The sequence below is a fragment of the Hypanus sabinus genome, chromosome 2, assembly GCF_030144855.1.
Source record: "Hypanus sabinus isolate sHypSab1 chromosome 2, sHypSab1.hap1, whole genome shotgun sequence".
Lineage (NCBI taxonomy): Eukaryota > Metazoa > Chordata > Chondrichthyes > Myliobatiformes > Dasyatidae > Hypanus > Hypanus sabinus.
In genome coordinates this window covers 42,768,421-42,787,340 of record NC_082707.1, presented here as the reverse complement: position 1 = coordinate 42,787,340, position 18,920 = coordinate 42,768,421, and the positions used below count along the sequence as shown (strand labels likewise).

General features: G+C 40.2%; 1 protein-coding gene across 2 annotated transcripts in view; it reads right to left on the bottom strand.

Moving 5' to 3' along the window:
* Positions 1 to 18,920, bottom strand: part of atp11b (ATPase phospholipid transporting 11B) — a 151,702-nt gene that overhangs the window by 86,461 nt on the left and 46,321 nt on the right. For both annotated transcript variants that reach the window (XM_059944854.1, XM_059944848.1), the window contains exons 12-17: positions 11,792 to 11,989; positions 11,309 to 11,458; positions 9,121 to 9,293; positions 2,121 to 2,189; positions 1,295 to 1,368; positions 766 to 869 (exon numbers count right to left, since the gene is read on the bottom strand). In XM_059944854.1, coding sequence (XP_059800837.1) covers positions 766 to 869; positions 1,295 to 1,368; positions 2,121 to 2,189; positions 9,121 to 9,293; positions 11,309 to 11,458; positions 11,792 to 11,989 — 768 coding nt within the window. The remainder of the gene's footprint in view (positions 1 to 765; positions 870 to 1,294; positions 1,369 to 2,120; positions 2,190 to 9,120; positions 9,294 to 11,308; positions 11,459 to 11,791; positions 11,990 to 18,920) is intronic.

The following is an 18,920-nucleotide window of genomic DNA, read 5'->3' as shown; positions in this document are numbered from 1 at the left end:
CACTTAGCATTTCACCGTAACTGAAGTGCAGAAGAGAAGGAATCAGGAAGGGACTGGAAAACAAGCAGATTCGCATGCTTTAACCTCCTTGGGGAAGACTGCAGTAAGCATAGCTAATCCATACTCACCCATCCAACTACTTTCTCATGTTGTAAACTCTCACTCTGAAGTTGCAAATGTTTAAGTACACAATATTTTTCTCCTCTCCCCTCAGCATATCTCAAACATTGCTCCATTGTTCTTCAGATAACCAAGAATGGGAACTTTCAATGGAGGAAGAGAACACAGTGAAGATGAAGAGATACAGTTACGTTGTCTTGCACATGCAGCTATAAACTCAGACACTGACTCAGATAGTGGTTGCACTTGGATTTGGTTATACACAGGACTAAAATATAGAGGGACAAGAATTGTGATTGAGTTAAAGAGTTGAGAGCAAACAGATGCCATTTTGTCACAGTGTATGATATTGTTTATATTCCATCAGCAGCCTGGTAGGAGCCAAATACATTAAAGTTTAAGAGGCAAGGGAATATTGATATCCACAGGGGTTGCAGTTGTGCAGTTAGCATTTGGAAGATAATCTGACTACTCCGTATATTACCAATGGCCTTAAGTTCCATACTAATCCTTTAACTAAGATTGTTTCCAGAATGCAAGTGGAAGCTCTCATTTGAGTATTAGGAAGTTGTTTAATGCAAATAAATAGAAATTGCAGAGCCCAATTTCACAATCCATAACTCTACAAAAAGAAGTAAAACTTACCATAGCAAGTTCATCCACGTGTGCATTCATCACAGATACTGCCCCTGATTTTGCTAACGGAATGATGGAGGATTCTGCCCCTTTGGTGAACATTACCAGTTTTCCTGAAACAAATTAGATGTTGTCACCTTTCAAAAGAAGAAATATTTCTATGTACATTTATTGAGTGTCTACACTTATTTACTAATATGACATTGTGTGTGTATGCAAATCTTCTAAAAGGTCATTAAAATAAAATGAGCAACTGGGGAAATCATGCTATTAAAATGTATGATCAGGCCAACTGCTTAACTGGAAATTATGTTAGTTAACCACAGGATTCAATGCCAACAAGGGTAGTCATCTACTAGCAAAGACCAGTAATGAAAGCTCTTTGATCTGAAACGTTAGCCGTTTCTCTCCCCATAGATGCAGCCCGATCTGCTGTGTATTTCCATAATAATTAAATATTTAAGCTATTCCGTGTATTCACATATTTTGTGCATTTGGTGTTCTTAAATTCATCAGTTAGAATGCAACACCAATGTACCTTCTGGTGTTTCAACAATCACACTCATTCGCCTGCGATCTGCATCAAACTCTAAAACATCAAGTAGTTTGTATCTGCAAAAAGGGAGAAAGCAAAAAGTAAGTAATAGGGAATTAAGGAGTTTTTAAACTTAGCTATATATGTATCTGAGACTTGTCTTTTTAGTTATTTCTGCTTTTATCTCATGTTCATCCAGTGGCATATGTATTTCAATGAGCTAATAAATAACCTTTCACCAACCCACATTGGGGGTTTCAGTACTGTTAAGAATATTGTGGCTGATAACTGAGTAATGATAGAAAACATTCATAGAATCCATGAAGTGGAGGCTTGGTGCCAATACTGCAGTGTTAAGATATATTTTAAATATATTAGCATAGTAACCTTGGGTTTCTGAAACTTAATTATTATAGTGAGGAATTTAATGCCATTCAAGACAGTTTCCAGAATAACCCAATTGGCCTTGGGAGACAATATTATTATAGTAACTTAAGCTGGAAGCCAGTTTGATTACAATCCAGACACTTAGAAACACAGAAAACCTACAACACTTCTGTGGGTAAAGTGTGTCTGAATGCAGATACTGGACAGATATAGTATTGGGAATTGTAATGCCTGCAAACAGCCATCAGACAATGATTATCCATACAAAACATGACCATATGAGTATGTGATACCAGTGAAACCATATATTCGAGGAAATAAGGCGGGAAAAAAGATAACCAAAATATTCATTTCGAGATTTGAGAAACTAGAATTTAAAATTTCGCACTACCATTTGAAACAACACATTAAGGCCATCTACACATCTGGAGTTTTATGTTACCTTTCAGTCGTTCCAAATGTGCTAAGTATTACACTATTGTCATCAGATCCTGCAAATACAACTCCGATTCTACATAAAAGGAAAGTAAATATGTTATAATTCTCTCAATAGACCATACATTTAAAAGAAAATAGTACAGGGGTCTGAGAAGCAACATTAGCAGTGCATGTAAATTACAATGGAAAAACACACCAATCTAGTTCAGCAAGCTATTTTTTTTAAACTGAAAATGCATCAAAACCCCCAGATGAAGGGAGTTTATGATAAACAATTCTACAAAATGGTATTTTGAATAAATGATTTTTCAGACCATTGAACAAATGTAATACTGCTGTAGTAATATTAAGTTTCTAAAAAACTATTTAAAGAACTTATTTCTCAACTGGTTTGATGTATTACTGACTGCAGCATTGAATACAAATAACAATTGAGTTGGATTTGGTACCCATCTCCACTGCATTATTCTCTCAAAGATTAATGTGATGCACAATATGCCCCTAGAAGTAATGGTAATCAGGTGTCACCATTTGACATATAGAATTAAAATTTGGTAATCACCGCTGAGACTTGGCATGTAGTAGAACCAGTATTTCGTTCCAAAATTTAAGATCTCAATTAGATATCCTCCACTTCTCACATTATACATCAAAATTGATGACATCTAGGAGACTGTAAAAACTACCAGCACCTTTGCAATAACATTTCCGAATGAGTTAGTGGTATTGAGCAAGAAAAAAAAGTGGAAGTTAAAAAAGGAAAAAGACTTCTACAAGTGTTGGAATAAAAAGGAATCCAGTTAGGTGGCAACATTTCTCTCCAGAAGAAGGATGACAATACTATCCACCTGTTTTAGACTTGCTAAACTGCCACCGAGAAAAAAAGGAAACTAAGTGCCCCAAACTAATGCAGTTTACTATTGTTTACTGAAACTATTGGCCATCTTTGACCCTCTCATAAAAGAACACCTCACAAATTTGGAAAGTCATCCTAGATGCACATCTTATCTTTCACCAGGTGTCCAGACAAATTCATCCACATGATGGCATCCACTGTTCGTTAGAGTTTACTGAGAAGCATTCGTAAAGTCAAGTACTATGGTCTCATGTACGACTCGACTCCTGATCAGGCACACCGTGAGCAGATGTAAGAAGTAGTGAGATATGTGGAAGTTGATTTTGAGAGGAAAACAGTCCGTATTAGAGAGTCCTTGATTGGTTTTATCCAGATAAGCCAGAAGGATGCTGAGAGCTTGGTTGGACATCTTGAAACAGCTAGAGAAGGACAAAATGGAGCTACAAGGTTGTCGGTCACAGTGCTATGACAATGCTGCTGTGATGGCTGGACATAGAAGTGGTGCTCATCAAAGAATAAGTGAGAAAAACAAACTGGCAGTGTTTGTGAATTGCGACAATCAACTCGGTGGGTGTACATACAGCCAAGCAGGATACAATGATGGTTACATTTTTTGGAACCATCAAAGCTCTCTACATGTTTTTCTCTCGTTCAACACAGCGCTGGGAAAAACTCAAAAATGCCGTGCCTGTGGTTGGTAAGTCGGAGTCCGAAACCAGGTAGAGTGCAAGGGCAGAAGCAGTGAAGCCCATCAACAAGCACCTGGAGGAGATACTTCAAGTTCTCCAGGACATGATAGACAATGAAAACGAGACCAGTGAAACAAGAAGTGACGCAAGGCAGCTGTACAACTGCATGTTGAGTTACGATTTTCTGATTTTGCTAGGATTTTGGAACAAAGTACTCATTCACATTCACCGTATTCAAAAGAGGCCTGCAGGATCCTAGCATGAAGTTCCATGATACTGCCCTGGATTTGAAAGCCCTCCCAGATCATTTTTATGATGAAAGAGAAGTGTTGGTCAGTGAGTCACTCGGAGGAGGAGTTGGTCTCTGTCAAGAATGGAATATTGAAGTTGAAAGACATTAGAGATGAAAGAAACGAATGGCTGATGAGAACTTGAAAGACGCTGGGTTAACAGCTAAGGAGGAAATGGAAAGAGTCATAAAGGGAACACTTAACCATCTTCACAGCAAAATGGACGAAAGGTTCGCTCGTTTGCACAACACTGACGCCAAGTTTGGGTTCCTTCTCGATGTCAAGGGACTGTGTTTCGGTGCCGACAGTAATGACCTAAAGTAGTAGTACAAAAATTTGGGCGAATTGTACAGCTCTGATGTTGATGGACAGCAGCCATATGAAGAAATTTTGGATTGCAGAATGTTGCTATCAAGGTGGGTCAACATGAAAATATCAAGAGCTCCTTGAATTTATTGTTCAGTATGGAGATGAAAGCATCTTCCCCAATCTTCGCATTGCTATTCAGATAATGCTAACCATTGCAGTTTCCATCACCAACTTTGAGAGATCATTCAGCAAGTTAAAACTAAAACTTTTGTATTTGAGAGCCTCCATGGGTCAAGGCAGACTCTGTGATCTTGCTCTGCTGAGTGTAGAAAGAGAAGAAACTGAAAAAACTGACTGATCACATCATAGACCAATTTGCATCAGTGAAAGCAAGGAAGGTGCAGTTATAATTTTCATGTAGTGCCATAATTTGTTAATGAAATGATTAACGAGCTTTACCTGTACTTTTGAGGTGATATTATGTTAAAGTTATCTAAAAGATGGGTGTCAAATGTTTGGACGGGGCACAATTTTAGAGCTTGCCAAAGGCGCTATATTCCATAGATATGCCCCTGTCTGTACCTACTCCCCTGCACCTTAAACCTGTGCCCTCTTGTGGCAGCCATTTCAGCCCTGGGAAAAAGCCTCTGACTATCCACATGATCAATGCCTCTCATCATCTTATACACCTCTATCAGGTCACCTCTCATCCCCCATCGCTCCAAGGAGAAAAGGCCGAGTTCAGTTTTTAAAGGCAGAGCTTCGCAGCAGTTCCTCTGACTTGAGGAACGCCCAATCAGCAAGAGGATTCATTAGAAAGGGCCAATGAAAATAATTCAAGTACAAACAGAACAGCCATTCTTTTAAGTGTGCCAGTGTTTAGAGAGGCTTTAACTCATCTGCCTTGGGTGAAGTAAAATATCTTGTAAATTATTCTTTCTTGTTCTTATTTGTTCATTCTTCATTTGTTAGGGCTTAGTAGTTTAGTGAGAATGGTTCCGGGGCAGTGTATTGTACTCCGTCGGTTGTGGGAAGACAGAGAGACCACGTCTCTCAGACAAATACATATACACAAGATACACTGAGCTACAATTCCTGAGAGATCATATTAAGCAACTGGAGCTGCAGCACAATGACCTTCAACTCATTCAAGAGAAACTGGAGGTGAAAGACAGGAGCTACAGGGAGGTAGTCACCCCTAGATTGAAGGAGGCAGGTAACTGGGTGACTGTCAGGAGGAAGGAGGAAAATACACTGCCAGTGTAGAGTACATCTGTGGCCTTCACCTCATTAACAAGTATGCAACTTTAGATACTATTGAGGGGGAATAGCCTACCAGGGGGAGCCACAGTGACCTGGTCCCTGGCACTGAGTCTGGTGCCGTGGTTCAAAAGAACAGAGAGGTGAAGAGGACCGCAGTGTTGATGGGTCATTTCATAGTCAGAGGAACAGGGATGAGATCAGGTTTATCAGTATTACACTTGAGTAAAGGGAATTACAGAGACATGCGAGAGGAGCTGAACAGAATTGATTGGAAAAGAACATTAGCAAGGATGACAGTAGAGCAGCAATGGCTGGAATTTCTGGAAACAATTCAGAAAGCACAGGATATACAAATCCCAAAGAGGAAGTAGTATTCTAAAGGCAAGATGACACAACCGAGGCTAACAAGGGAAGTTAAAGAAGCCAAAGGTTGGGCATAAAATAGAGTAACAATTAGTGGGAAGTTAGAGGATTGGGAATCTTTTAAAAACCAACAAAAGGCAACTAAGACGTTATTAAGGTAAAGATGGAATATGAAAGTAAGCCAGCCAATAATATTAAAGAGGATACCAAAAATTTCTTCGGATACATTCAGTGTGAAAGAGAGGCAACAGTGGATATCAAACCACTGGAAAACAATGCTGAAGAGGTAGTAATGGGGGACAAGGAAATGGCGGATGAACTGAATAAGCTTTTTGCATCAATCTTCACTATGGAAGACACTAACAGTATGGTGGAACTTCCACATGTAAGATGTCATGAACTGTGTGAAGTTACCATTACTAGAGAGGAAAACAGAGGCCCAAAGGTAGATAAGTCACTTGGCCCAGATGATGTACAATGCAGGGTTCTGAAAGAGGTGGCTAAAGAGATTATGGAGGCCTGAGTAATGATCTTTTAAGAATCGCTAGATTCTGGAATGGTTCCGGAAAACTGGCAAATTGCAAATGTCACTCCACTCTTCAAGAAGGGAGAAGCAGAGAAAGTAAATTATATGCCATTTAGTCTGACCTCAGTAGCTGGAAAGACGCTGGAGCTGATTGTTAAGGATGTGGTTTTGGGGTGCTTGGAGGTACAAGATAAAATAAACTGTAGTCAGCATGGTTTACTCACGGGAAAATCTTGCTGACAATCTGTTGGAATTCATTGAGAAATAACAAACAGGATAGACAAAGGAGAATTGGTTATTGTTGTAAACTTGGATTTTCAGGTGCCACACATGAGGCTGCTTAACAAGTTAACAAGCCCATGGTATTATAGGAAAGGGTCTATCATGGATAAAACAGTGGCTGATTGGCAGGAGGCAAAGAGTGGGAATAAAGGGAGCCTTTTCTGACTGGCTGCCAGTGACTAGTAGTGTTCCACAGGGGTCTGCGTTGGGACCAATTCCTTTTACGATATATGTCAATAATTTTGATGATGGAAATGATGGTTTTGTTGCAAAGTTTGCAGATGATATGAAAATAGGTGAGAGGGCAGGGAGTTTTGAGGAAGTAGAGAGGCTACAAACGACTTAGATTTGGAGAATGAGCAAAGAAGTGACAGATGGAATACAGTATCAGGAAGTCTATGGTCATGCATTTTGGTAGAAGAAATGAAAGGGTAGGCTATTTTATAAATGGAGAGAAAATGTAAGTAGCTGAGGTGCAAAGGGACTTGGGAGCGCTTGTGCAGGATTCCCTAAATGCTATAATGCTTAAATGTGGTAAGGAAGACAAATGCAACGATAAGACATTACAAAGAACTGGTGAGGCCTCATTTCAAAGGTTCATTTTACTGTCAAAGTATGCATGTATAATAAAACTTGAATTTTTGTCTACTCCAGACAGCCATTACATACAGAAAGACCATGGATGGATGAAATAAAAGACAACATGTCCCCTTCAATGGGCATGATAAAAAACCTCACAGACCCCAAAATTCCCTCCTCACCTGCAGTCAAAACACACCCACAAAATCAATGATTCTCTACACATAACAATCCTTGACCCCTTCATTTGCAGAAGAGAACAGTGACAATAGCACCAAATCCCCAGCTGCCACTCTGACACACTAAAAAATTAACAGATCACTCATCCACCAATCAACCACAAGAAAGAAAACACCAAAAAAACTGAAGGAAACCAATATACAGTCTAATGATCACAGAAATCTCAGAATATGGTAAATATCTTTTCACTGTGTACAAGGAAAGCAACCACTCAATCTCAGTTTTTCCGTACAGGGTGACTGTCAACGCTGCCAACCCGGAGCCAAAAGCACAGAACTGGGTCCAAACACTGACCCAGGGCTGAATGTCCTGTTCCAGCTGTCAAGTGTCTTGTGCAGAGCTATCGATGGCCTCTTAGTGATTCACCTCAATGTTTCAATCTTCCTCACTGGTTCGAGATGGAGTCATTCATGACTCCACGCCTCATCTGTTTTTTTCTATGAGCTTTGTTCTTGGATCATTTCAGCCCCCTGTTTCTGATCTCCACGAGGCAGCTCTCTGGATACAGCATAGCAATGGATCTTTCGATTGAGATTCAAACTATATGTCATGGGCTCAAACAGTTTCCATAACACAAACAAGACAAAAAGAAAAGCAGGAAGCATAGAAAAAGTGAAATAATTGGAAAGCTTTATCTGAAGGCTGGTGGCACGAGGACTTATTTAAGGCAACTTAGTAGCACAAGCTATAATACATCTTTATCTTGTTAGTGAAAAAATTACTTGAAAGTAGCATGTAGTCTGGATCTAGATGAAAAATGTATACAATCTAACACAGTTGACAACACATCAGTTTCATTTTCTCCCCGTTCAATTTAAGCCCTTGTGCAAAGCAATGAAGAATAAACAAAGAGAAGCTAACTGAAGGACTGGGGTGGGGCATTTCATTTCTTTTGTGCTTTTCCCAGGAAACATTTTGCAACCTTTGTACTGAGATGTCAAATAAGGTTTTGTACTTAGTTCTAGAGTGGAATTTAAAAAAAACTCAAACTCAGGCTATTTGGAAATCAGTATTGGATGAGCTTATATTCAAATAGCCTTACAATCACTTGAGTCAGCAACACGTTTTAAATACAAGATTACAACATTTTAAGATTAATGACTGTACACTATTACCACATACTGGCAATGAGCTCAAATACATTTGTACATTTTTTCAGAATGCATATTTTGTATACTTGATATTTACTACTACTTCCTCCATAAATGGTTATTAGTTACAACTAGCACAAGTGGAATCACTTAACTGTGTCAGATTTCAGAAAGTCCAAAAACTTCAGTATGGGATAACCCATTGGATTTCACCCTGGATATTATTAGCATTATAGATATGAAATTTACTGGATGAAGCAATATATTTACAGAACACCAAGCTTCCAGTTATCAGTTTGTCAAGCAGAAGCATCTTCATTTACTGTCACAACAAGTCAAAGGTCCAAATAACTAAAAGTGATGACTACTTCTACACCAATTTTACACAACAATAACACAATCAGCGGAGGTCTGATGTGACTCAAAGTATTGAAATCAGATTCAATAAAATAAATTCTGAATCAAAGGAAAAATATCAGATTGATAGGTTCAGTAGATATAAAAAAAATAGCTTACCTTCTGGCAGCTTCCACCAAAGCTTTCTCATCTGGTGAGGCAGCATAGTATTGTATTTTGGATAAATCAGTAACAACATGCTTTGGAGTAGATCTGTGCGGCTCTTCCAAGTCACTAATATGCACTGTGTGACACAGGGATATTGCCTTCAAGAATAGCACCTCTTCATTAGTCTAGGAAATGAAACATTAAAATCATAAAACAATTGACATGAATCCAAACAAACACTTTAGGGTATAAAGTCTTTAAACATTGAGACTTACTGGATTACTTCATCTTGCCTACCAAAGCCCATTAGCCAATTTACATCAGTAACAGGAATAACTAATGCGAATCATCCTGGGTTTGATCTCGGTTCAAGTTAATCTCATTCACTTCTGCTACAATTATCTGAAGGACATATTAGGAGAGCTTAGTACAGAGGAGCCATCTATTCCTAATCAACAACCAGCAAATCAAAATTGCAGCAAATCTGCATTTGTCAGCTCTGAACAATGACATTAGATTCCAGCTTGTCTAAATAGACTGCCAAAAATTAATGTCTGGATGTATACAGGAAGAATGGGCACTTGGGTGAAGACTGTTCTGTATTATTATAAACATGATCTAATATATAATGGGGTAAATACCAGGGAGTGAAAGCAAAAATACAGGTACCATTGAAATCTATAGAACAGGCGGCATTTTGTTTTTGAGTGAAATTTATCTAAATTTTAATGATAGCATAAATATTATCATTGCATGTTAAGCCTCCCAATTTCCAAAAAGTGGGTCAAGACATTGTTTCATTTTATGTTTAGCATCATTCAGTGGAGAGATAGGCTTTATAAGAATACTTAGTATTAGCATTAGCCTCTAACATCCTTATTCTATGTTAATTAAGTTTGCCTAGGATAATCTGAGTGTGTGAAACCACTGTCTGTGGAAAACACATACTATTCTATATATTACAGGCAATAAACTTAACGTAGCTGCAAAGCACAATGGGATGCTTGACTGAAGAAATGAGTTCAATTATTCAGTACAGGTTGTTTAAAATACACCAGGCAACATTCATTGTGCTAAAAACTTGAAAAATCAAGACAACAGATTTAATTTGCATACACACACGTGTGTGTATGTATACATACATATATACACATACACACACGCCACATCAGTTTCGGTTAAGCATTAATTAACCATCCAAGCTATTCACCTTGAATTTTGTATTGTTTGAATTTGTACTTTCAGCCTGCCTATTCCACAAGACCTTGAACAGAGAGTGTAGAAGTAGACAGATGAGGCAACTAAGATTACGCAATAAATTTTGGTTTTGCCAATGAAATCTACATTCCTAAACATTAAAAAAAATAAATTTTGACATGGATCCTTTGGGTCAAAGAACATGTTCCCATGTTGTTTAACTCATTGACATAAACTTCAGTCAAACATTAATGCCTTGTGGTTAATTAGAAAAGATCTGGGTCTAGGTGAATGATCTTTGCCAATAATAGCCAACAACATAAACATAATGACAAATGGCTCTGTCTAGAATAACTGAGCTTGGGTGGACTGCTTTGTAGAACGTCCACATTAACTCTGCAAACATGATCAGATTTCGGGGTGCTTCCTGGTACAAAAATTCTGCACCTCCATTCCACTCTGACAACATTTCAAAGAAGCTCAAGTTAATGGAACAACATCTATTCTTTCCATCAGATACATAATGTTCCTAATTCAACACCACTGATTACTGTTATTTCCTCTGACACCTCTTTTGACCTATTAATGTCAACTTACCCTATTCCACTTGCTTTTGTCAACTGTTCTTGCCTTCAGTTCATATATCACCTCGTTTTCCCTCACCCATCACATTTTCTGCCATTTTTCTGGTTATGTGAAAAAGTATCAAGTTTCTCCCCTACCCCCTCCCAGTATGGATGAAAGGTTAAGCTGGAACATCAACTCCTCTTCATTATTGCTGTTGAATCTGCTTATCTTTTCCAGCATTGACTTTAATTTCATAGTAGCATTTGTTGTGATGAGAAGAGTTGTAATTGGCTGAGGGCTTGCCTAATAGAAAATGTTTTTATACTGATACATCCAAAATCTACATAAGCATTTGTCAACTTGAGAAGCATCAAAATAGAACTGTAAATGAAAAATAGTGTTTTAATAACTTTTAGCCAACAAAATTGGAACTTACAAAAGTTTGTCTGTTAGTTTCTCCAGTCACTCCTTCAGGGACCAAACCCCCATTCATATATTTGTACTTAATGCCATTAATGGAGCATTCCCTGAATTTCATTTCATTTTCAGTCAGTGTTCCAGTTTTGTCTGTTAATACATACTCCACCTAAAGGATTAAAATCATCGTTATGCATATTCCTGGTTAATCAGTACTCTTTAATGCAAATAATGCAAGATGGGAAAGACGATTTCCAAAAACTTCCCCATCTTAACCCAACCACAAGTAGCTTCAACTGTCTTGGACTGCGAGGAGTGGTGCAAGAGCACAGTAAATAATTGCAGGAGTTTAGTAAGTAACTTAAATGGTATTCCCAAACTACAGAAATATTTGTTTTCTTTGATTATATTCAACAGAAAATCTGTGGCAGTGTAAACACCCAAACATAAATCACAAACATTTGTCTAAAATGTTAACTTTGCTAAGAATGAAAACCCTCACCTGTCCAAGTTCTTCATTAAGGTCAGAGGTATTAACCTGTGCCCGCTGACCGGAAAGTTCATGGTATAAATCAAGATCCCACACAATGAAAAAGGATCCCAAGAATTTTTGCATCTCAACGGTAACATAAAGTGAGATTGGAATGATGTAGTTGTATAGCACCATGAAAGCCAAGAAATCAGATATACCTGTCAAGATCTACAAATAAAATAATTTTATCAGTTAACTATTAAAAAGAAACATTGAGAATCATACTCAAATCTATTTTCAAAATGCATAATTACTCACTTCATATTTGCTCATTTGAAGTTTTATTGAAATTGAGAAGTTGAGAAGCATGGTGCAAAAGCAGTTGCTTTGTGTCTCAAAGACAATCCAACAACTCCCAGTCAACAGAAGACAAAAAAAAAATGTCTACTGCACGGAGTTTCACCATAAATGGAATTTATGAAGAGATACATGACTGGAAGATCCAAGAGCTAATTAATAGCCAACACAAGGGATTCCCAGATTTAAAGCACCACTAGACCTCAAGCAAAGAAATAACTCCACAAACAAGTGAAGGCAGACGTTCAGCAGAAAATCAGGAACCTACAGAACAGATGGTGAAAAGAGAAGGCACAGGATACTCAACAAATTACCATTGACCAAAACATTCGGTTTCATTAGTGCTTTAAAAACTATGGTCGAACACTCAAGGCTCTGCACCCTGATAGTCAAGAACAACAGCTAACTAATCAAAATCAAAGGCAATATGGAAGGAACATTTCAAAGAACTCCTCAAATGCAGTTCTGACTAATTATGAGCAGACTTGACTAACTCCTTCAGCAACCTTTCTAGGCTCCCACTCCGGGTAAGCAAAAATTTGAGAAGGCCATTTTCAAAAAGTAGCAAGGACTTGGAAGCAGATAATATCCCTGCTGAAATCCCAACGCTCAGTGGTGAATTCACCCTCATCTTGTAAGAAGAGGTTATTATTCCTGGACACCTTTAAGAAAGGAAACAAGAGTGAACAGAGGGGGGGGGGGGGGTCATGCAGTTTGCCATAAGGCATGTCATCTCTAGGATCCTGCTCAATCACCCTCCTCCAGTGGCTGAAGTACTATCTTTAGAATCACTGTGTATTCTGTCCATCTAATGGTACACTGAAAATTATCTTTACCTTGTCACATCACCAGGAGAAATGTAGAGAGCAGCACAAGCCACTGTAAATTGTCTTAAAAAAAACCTCTCGACGACATCTATTGGGAGGGACCATGGGACAAGCACACACTTCAAATTCTCTGGTTACAGTAATATGTCTACATCTTTATTGCTTAATGGCAACTTGCAAGTTGTGATATTAACCAATGAATCTAAAGCAGAACTATTCTCACTGGAGATAAACATCAAACATGACTACATTATTCTGTATCTTTTGTGCCAAAATGTTGCATCTTATCCCTAAAAAAACTGCCACGTTTTTCCACTTACTGCAGCTATGCTCTGGAAAGCAAGGCTACTCAACAGTTGAGCTGCAGAAGACAGATGCAGCAGGCTGAGTTTCAAGCCATCACTGACATTTACACTGAGAATGGGCAAACAGTCAACATCTGTAAAAAAAAATAACAGCAGCCAATACTCTTCTTCCTCTTGCTCCAATCGATGGCTTTGAGTTTAAAATGGCTGTATATAGTACCAATGTTTGCATTTTTCTTGGAGATGTCAGCTGGTCATTTTTACTTCGGCTTTAGATAGAGATTCAAAGTAGTTATTGTGTACTATCTTGTTATCTGATGATAATGATTCATAGAGACATCAGGAAAACATGAACACTTTCTACACCTTGGGAGCAATCATTCAGCAAGACAGATGTTGATGATGACATTCAACATTGCCTTCAATGCACCACTGTCTTTGATCATCTGGAGAACAGGAGATCCAAATATCCAGATCTCAGACCTGGTACAAAACTCACTTCTCCCGACTATAGTGATCCCTGCCCTCCTACGTTCTCCTGAAACTTGAACAGTCACATCTGGAATAACACCACCATCACTGCCTTTGCAAAGACCTTCAGTCACTGGAAGAACAAGCAAACCAATATCAGCACTTCCCCAGAACAATATTCACTGTATCAAGGCTCTTGTCACTCTTAGCTACATCAGGCAGGCCATATTGATTGCATGCCTGACACAAGAATTCTAAAGCAGAGATCACTCTGTGCACCATTATGGGAAAGATTACTAGGCAGAGAGAAAAAAATCCAAAGCCCCTTGAAGAAATGCAGCATGAATGCTCATTTGGGAATGTTTAATCCAAAATCATTCCAAAAGCAAAAAGCTGGTATTGTGAAATTTGAGGCCACAATAAGGAACAGATAAGCGTCGCTGAGCAGGCAGCAGACAAAACAAATCATTCCACCTCTCAATACTACGGAAGAGCCTGTGGTCCTACCACCCTGAAATCCACAAACTCAAATCAATATCATCCTTGAACCAGAGGAACAGCTTAAGTTTATGCAATGGAGCTGGCATTTAAAGCATATCTTGTACACACTCAAATTCATATCAATGGAGGTTGCAGCTTGAGTGTTAAACAGCTACAAAGAATACAGTATTCAAAACAGACATTTATACAAATCACATGAAAGATTTAAAAAATAGAATTTTACTATTTTGAATCCATTTATAATATGAAAATATTTTTCACTTAAAATAACCATCTGAAAATTACTATATTCAAAACAAATATGACTGCATTTAATATTGAACATATTAAAAGTCAAGGCTTAAACTTGTCCATGCTAACAAAGGTCCCTACCTGAGTTGATTCCATTTACCAGCATTTAGCCCATAATTGTCTAAATATGTGAACTGGAGCTGCAGCTTAATGACCTTCTGCTCATATGTGAAAATGAGGAGGTGATAGATAGGATCTACAGGGAGGTAGACACTCCGAAGCTGCAGAAAGTGGGTATCTGGGTGACTGTCAGAAGAGGGAAAGGGAATAGACAGCAAGTGCAGAGTACCCGTGGCCATTCCCCTCAATAATAAGTATGAGGCAATCTGATTTCTGGCACTGTCTATTTCTGTGGCTCAGAACGGGGAGGGAGGGGAAGAAGAGGCGTACAGTAGTGATGGAGGGTTCCCTAATTAGAGGAGCAGACAGCAGATTCTGTGGACGTGAAAGAGATAGCTGGACAGAATGCTGCTTCTCAGATGCCCGGATCAGAGAAGTCATGGTAGATATTGTACCAATGATATAGGTAGGAGAAGCAAGGAGGTCTTAAAGAGAGGAAGAGAGAGTGAGTTAGGTAGAAAGCTGAAAAATAGGACCTCCATGGAAATTATCTCTGGATTTCTGCCTGTGTCATGTGCCCTTGAGAGCATGAATAGGATTATTTGGCAGATGAATGCATGGCTGAGGAATTAGTGCAGGAGGCAGGGATTCAGAATTCTGGATCTTTGGGATCTCTTCTGGGGAATGTATGACCTGTACAAAAGGGACAGGTTACTCCTGAACTTGAAGGGGATCAATACCCCTGTGAGCAAGTTCGCTAAAGCTGTTCAGAAGGGTTTAAACTAATTTGGTAGGGAGGATATGAACATGAGTGATAGGGCTGAGGATGGGGCAGTTGGTATACAACTAGATGTAGTATGTAGTGTGATTATGAGGAAAGACAGGCAAATGATACAGCAAAATGCCCTATTTTTTATTGCCCTATCTGTTAATTTTTAACGTAGGAAAAAAGAGGTAATTTCTCTGGCAGTTTGAATGGGGCACAACTGCGCAAGCACGTAAAGGTGGGCCTGTGAGAACAACAGAAGAGTTTAAAAAGCGAGCAGATTAACGGCGTGGCATCATAGGAGCAGGCGACGGATTAGTGAGAGACAGTGTAGGAAGGCTTTGGCTCGAGAGGCTGAGGACGAGCTTGCTCCCAGTGAGGCAAGGCCGGGTAAGCTCCTTTAATTAATCTAATTAACCTAGAAGTAGGTAATGGAGGGAACAGTTAGGGCAGTTGAGTGCTCCGTTTGCAGTATGGGGGAAGTCAGGGCAAGCACAATTGACCCTGATGACTACACCTGCAAAAGGTGCATCCAGCTGCAGCTCCTGACAAACCGAGTTAGGCAACTGGAGCTGGAGCTGAATGAGCTTCAGATCATTCATGAGGCAGAGGAAGAAATAGACAGGAGTTTCAGGGAGATAGTCACCCCTAAGAGTCAGGAGACAGGTAGCTGGATGACTGTCTGGAGAGGGAAGGGGAAGAGACAGGATGAGCAGAGCACCCTTGTGGCCGGTCCCATCAATAATAAGTGTACCGTTTTGGATACTGTTGGTGAGGGACGACCTACCGGGGACAAGTTGCAGTGGTCGCGTCTCTGGTACCGATACTGGACCCTCAACTCAGAAGGGAAGGAGGGAAAAGAGGAGAGCAGTAGTGATAGGGAATTCGAAAGTTAGGGGGACAGGTAAGAGCTTCTGTGGGAGAGATCGAGAATTCCGGATGGTCTGTTGCCTCCCTGATGCCAGGTCCGCGCTATCTCAGATCGTGTTCTCGGTATTCTCAGGAGGGAGGGTGAGCAGCCAGATGTCATGGTCCATGTAGAGACCAATGACGTGGATAGGAAGAAGGAGGAAGTCCTGCAAAGAGAGTTTAGGGAGTTAGGTACAAAGTTGAAGGACAGGACCTCCAGGATTGCAATCTCAGGATTGCTACCTGTGCCACGTGCTAGTGAGGCTAGAAACAGGAAGATAATGCAGCTAAATACGTGGCTAAGGAGTTGGTGCAGGAGGGAGGGCTTAATGTTTCTGGACAATTGGGCCCTGTTCCAGGGAAGGTGGGACCTGTTCTGATGGGATGGGTTGCACCTGAACTGGAGGGGGACTAACATCCTTGAGGAAAGGTTTGCTAGTGCTGCTCCAGGAGGTTTAAACTGGATTTGCAGGGGGAGGGGAACCAGAGTGTCAGAGCAGATAGTGAGGTGGAGGAGGATAAAGGTCATGCAAGAACTGCAAGTACAGTGCTTGGAGTAAAGTCAAATCTAACATACATACAGACTTTGAGGAAAGAGAGGCAGAATAAAGGGTGTAAAAGTAATAAAGTAGAAGGGGTAAAGTGTGTGTACTTCAATGCAAGAAGCATCAGGAACAAAGGTGATGAACTGAGAGCTTGGATACATACATGGAATTATGATGTAGTGGCCATTACAGAGACTTGGCTGGTACCAGGGCAGGAATGGATTCTCAATATTCCTGGATTTCAGTGCTTTAAAAGGGACAGAGAGGGAGGAAAAAGGGGAGGAGGGGTGGCATTACTGGTCAGGGATAATATAGCAGGATCCTCTTTTGAGTCAGTATGGGTAGAAGTCAGGAATAGGAAGGGAGCAGTTACTCTATTGGGAGTATCCTACAGGCGCCCTGGCAGCAGCCAAGATACCAAGGAGCAGATTTTGGAAACGTGCAAAAGTAACAGGGTTGTTATCATGGGTGACTGTAACTTCCCTAATATTGATTGGCACCTGATTAGTTCCAATGGTTTAGATGGGGCAGAGTTTGTTAAGTGTGTCCAGGATGGATTCCTGTCACAGTATTTTGACAGGCTGACTAGGGGAATGCCATACTAATATCTAGTATTAGGTAACGAAATGGGTCAGGTCACAGATCTCTCAGTGGGTGAGCATCTGGGGGACAGTGATCACCGCTCCCTGGCCTTTAGCATTATCATGGAAAAGGATAGAATCAGAGAGGACAGAAAAATTTTTTAATTGGGGAAAGGCAAATTATGAGGCTATAAGGCTAGATCTTGCGGGTGTGAATTGAGATTTTTTTGCAGGGAAATGTACTATGGACATATGGTCGATGTTTAAGGATCTCTTGTAGGATGTTAGGGATAAATTTGTCCTGGTGAGGAAGATAAAGAATGGTAGGGTGAAGGAACCATGGGTGACAAGTGAGGTGGAAAATCCAGTCAGGTGGAAGAAGGCAGCATACATGAGGTTCAGTAAGCAAGGGTCTATTGAGGAATATAGGGTAGCAAGAAAGGAGCTTAAGAAGGGGCTGAGAAGAGCAAGAAAGGGGCATGAGAAGGCCTTGGTGAGTAGGGTAAAGGAAAAGCCCAAGGCATTCTTCAACTATGTGAAGAACAAAAGGATGACAGGAGTGAAGGTAGGACTGATTAAAGATAAATATGCCTGGAGGCTGTGGAAGTGAGCGAGGTCCTCAATGAATACTTCTCTTCGGTATTCACCAATGAGAGAGAACTTGATGACGGTGAGGACAATATGAATGAGGTTGATGTTCTGGAGCATGTTGATATTAAGGGAGAGGAGGTGTTGGAAGTTGGTAAAATATATTAGGTCAGTTAAGTCCCCGGGGCCTGATGGAATATTCTCCAGGCTGCTCCACGAGGCAAGGGAAAAGATTGCTGAGCCTCTGGCTAGGATCTTTATGTCCTCGTTGTCCATGGGAATGATACAGGAGGATTGGAAGGAGGCGAATGTTGTCCCCTTGTTCAAAAAAGGTAGTAGGGATAGTCCAGGTAATTATAGACCAGTGAGGCTCAAGTCTGTGGTGGGAAAGCTGTTGGAAAAGATTCTTAAGAGATAGGATCTATGGGCATTTAGAGAATCATGGTCTGATCAGGGACAGTCAGCATGGCTTTGTGAAGGGCAGATCATGTCTAACAAGCCTGACAGAGTTCTTTGAGGAGGTGAGCAGGCATATAGATGTGGGTAGTGCAGTGGATGTGACCTACATGGATTTTTAGTAAGGCACTTGACAAGATTCCACATGGTAGGCTTATTCAGAAAGTCAGAAGGCATGGGATCTAGGGAAGTTTGGCCAGGTGGATTCAGAATTGGCTTGCCTGCAGAAAGCAGATGGTCATGGTGGAGGGAGTACATTCAGATTGGAGGGTTGTGACTAGTGGTGTCCCACAAGGATCGGTTCTGGGACCTCTACTTTTCCTGATTTTTAACAACCTGGATGTAGGGGTAGAAGGCTGGGTTGGCAAGTTTGCAGATGACACAAAGGTTGGTGGTGTTGTGGATAGTGTAGAGGATTGTCGAAGATTGCAGAGAGACATTGATAGGATGCAGGAGTGGGCTCAGAAGTAGCAGATGGAGTTCAATCCGGAGAAGTGTGAGG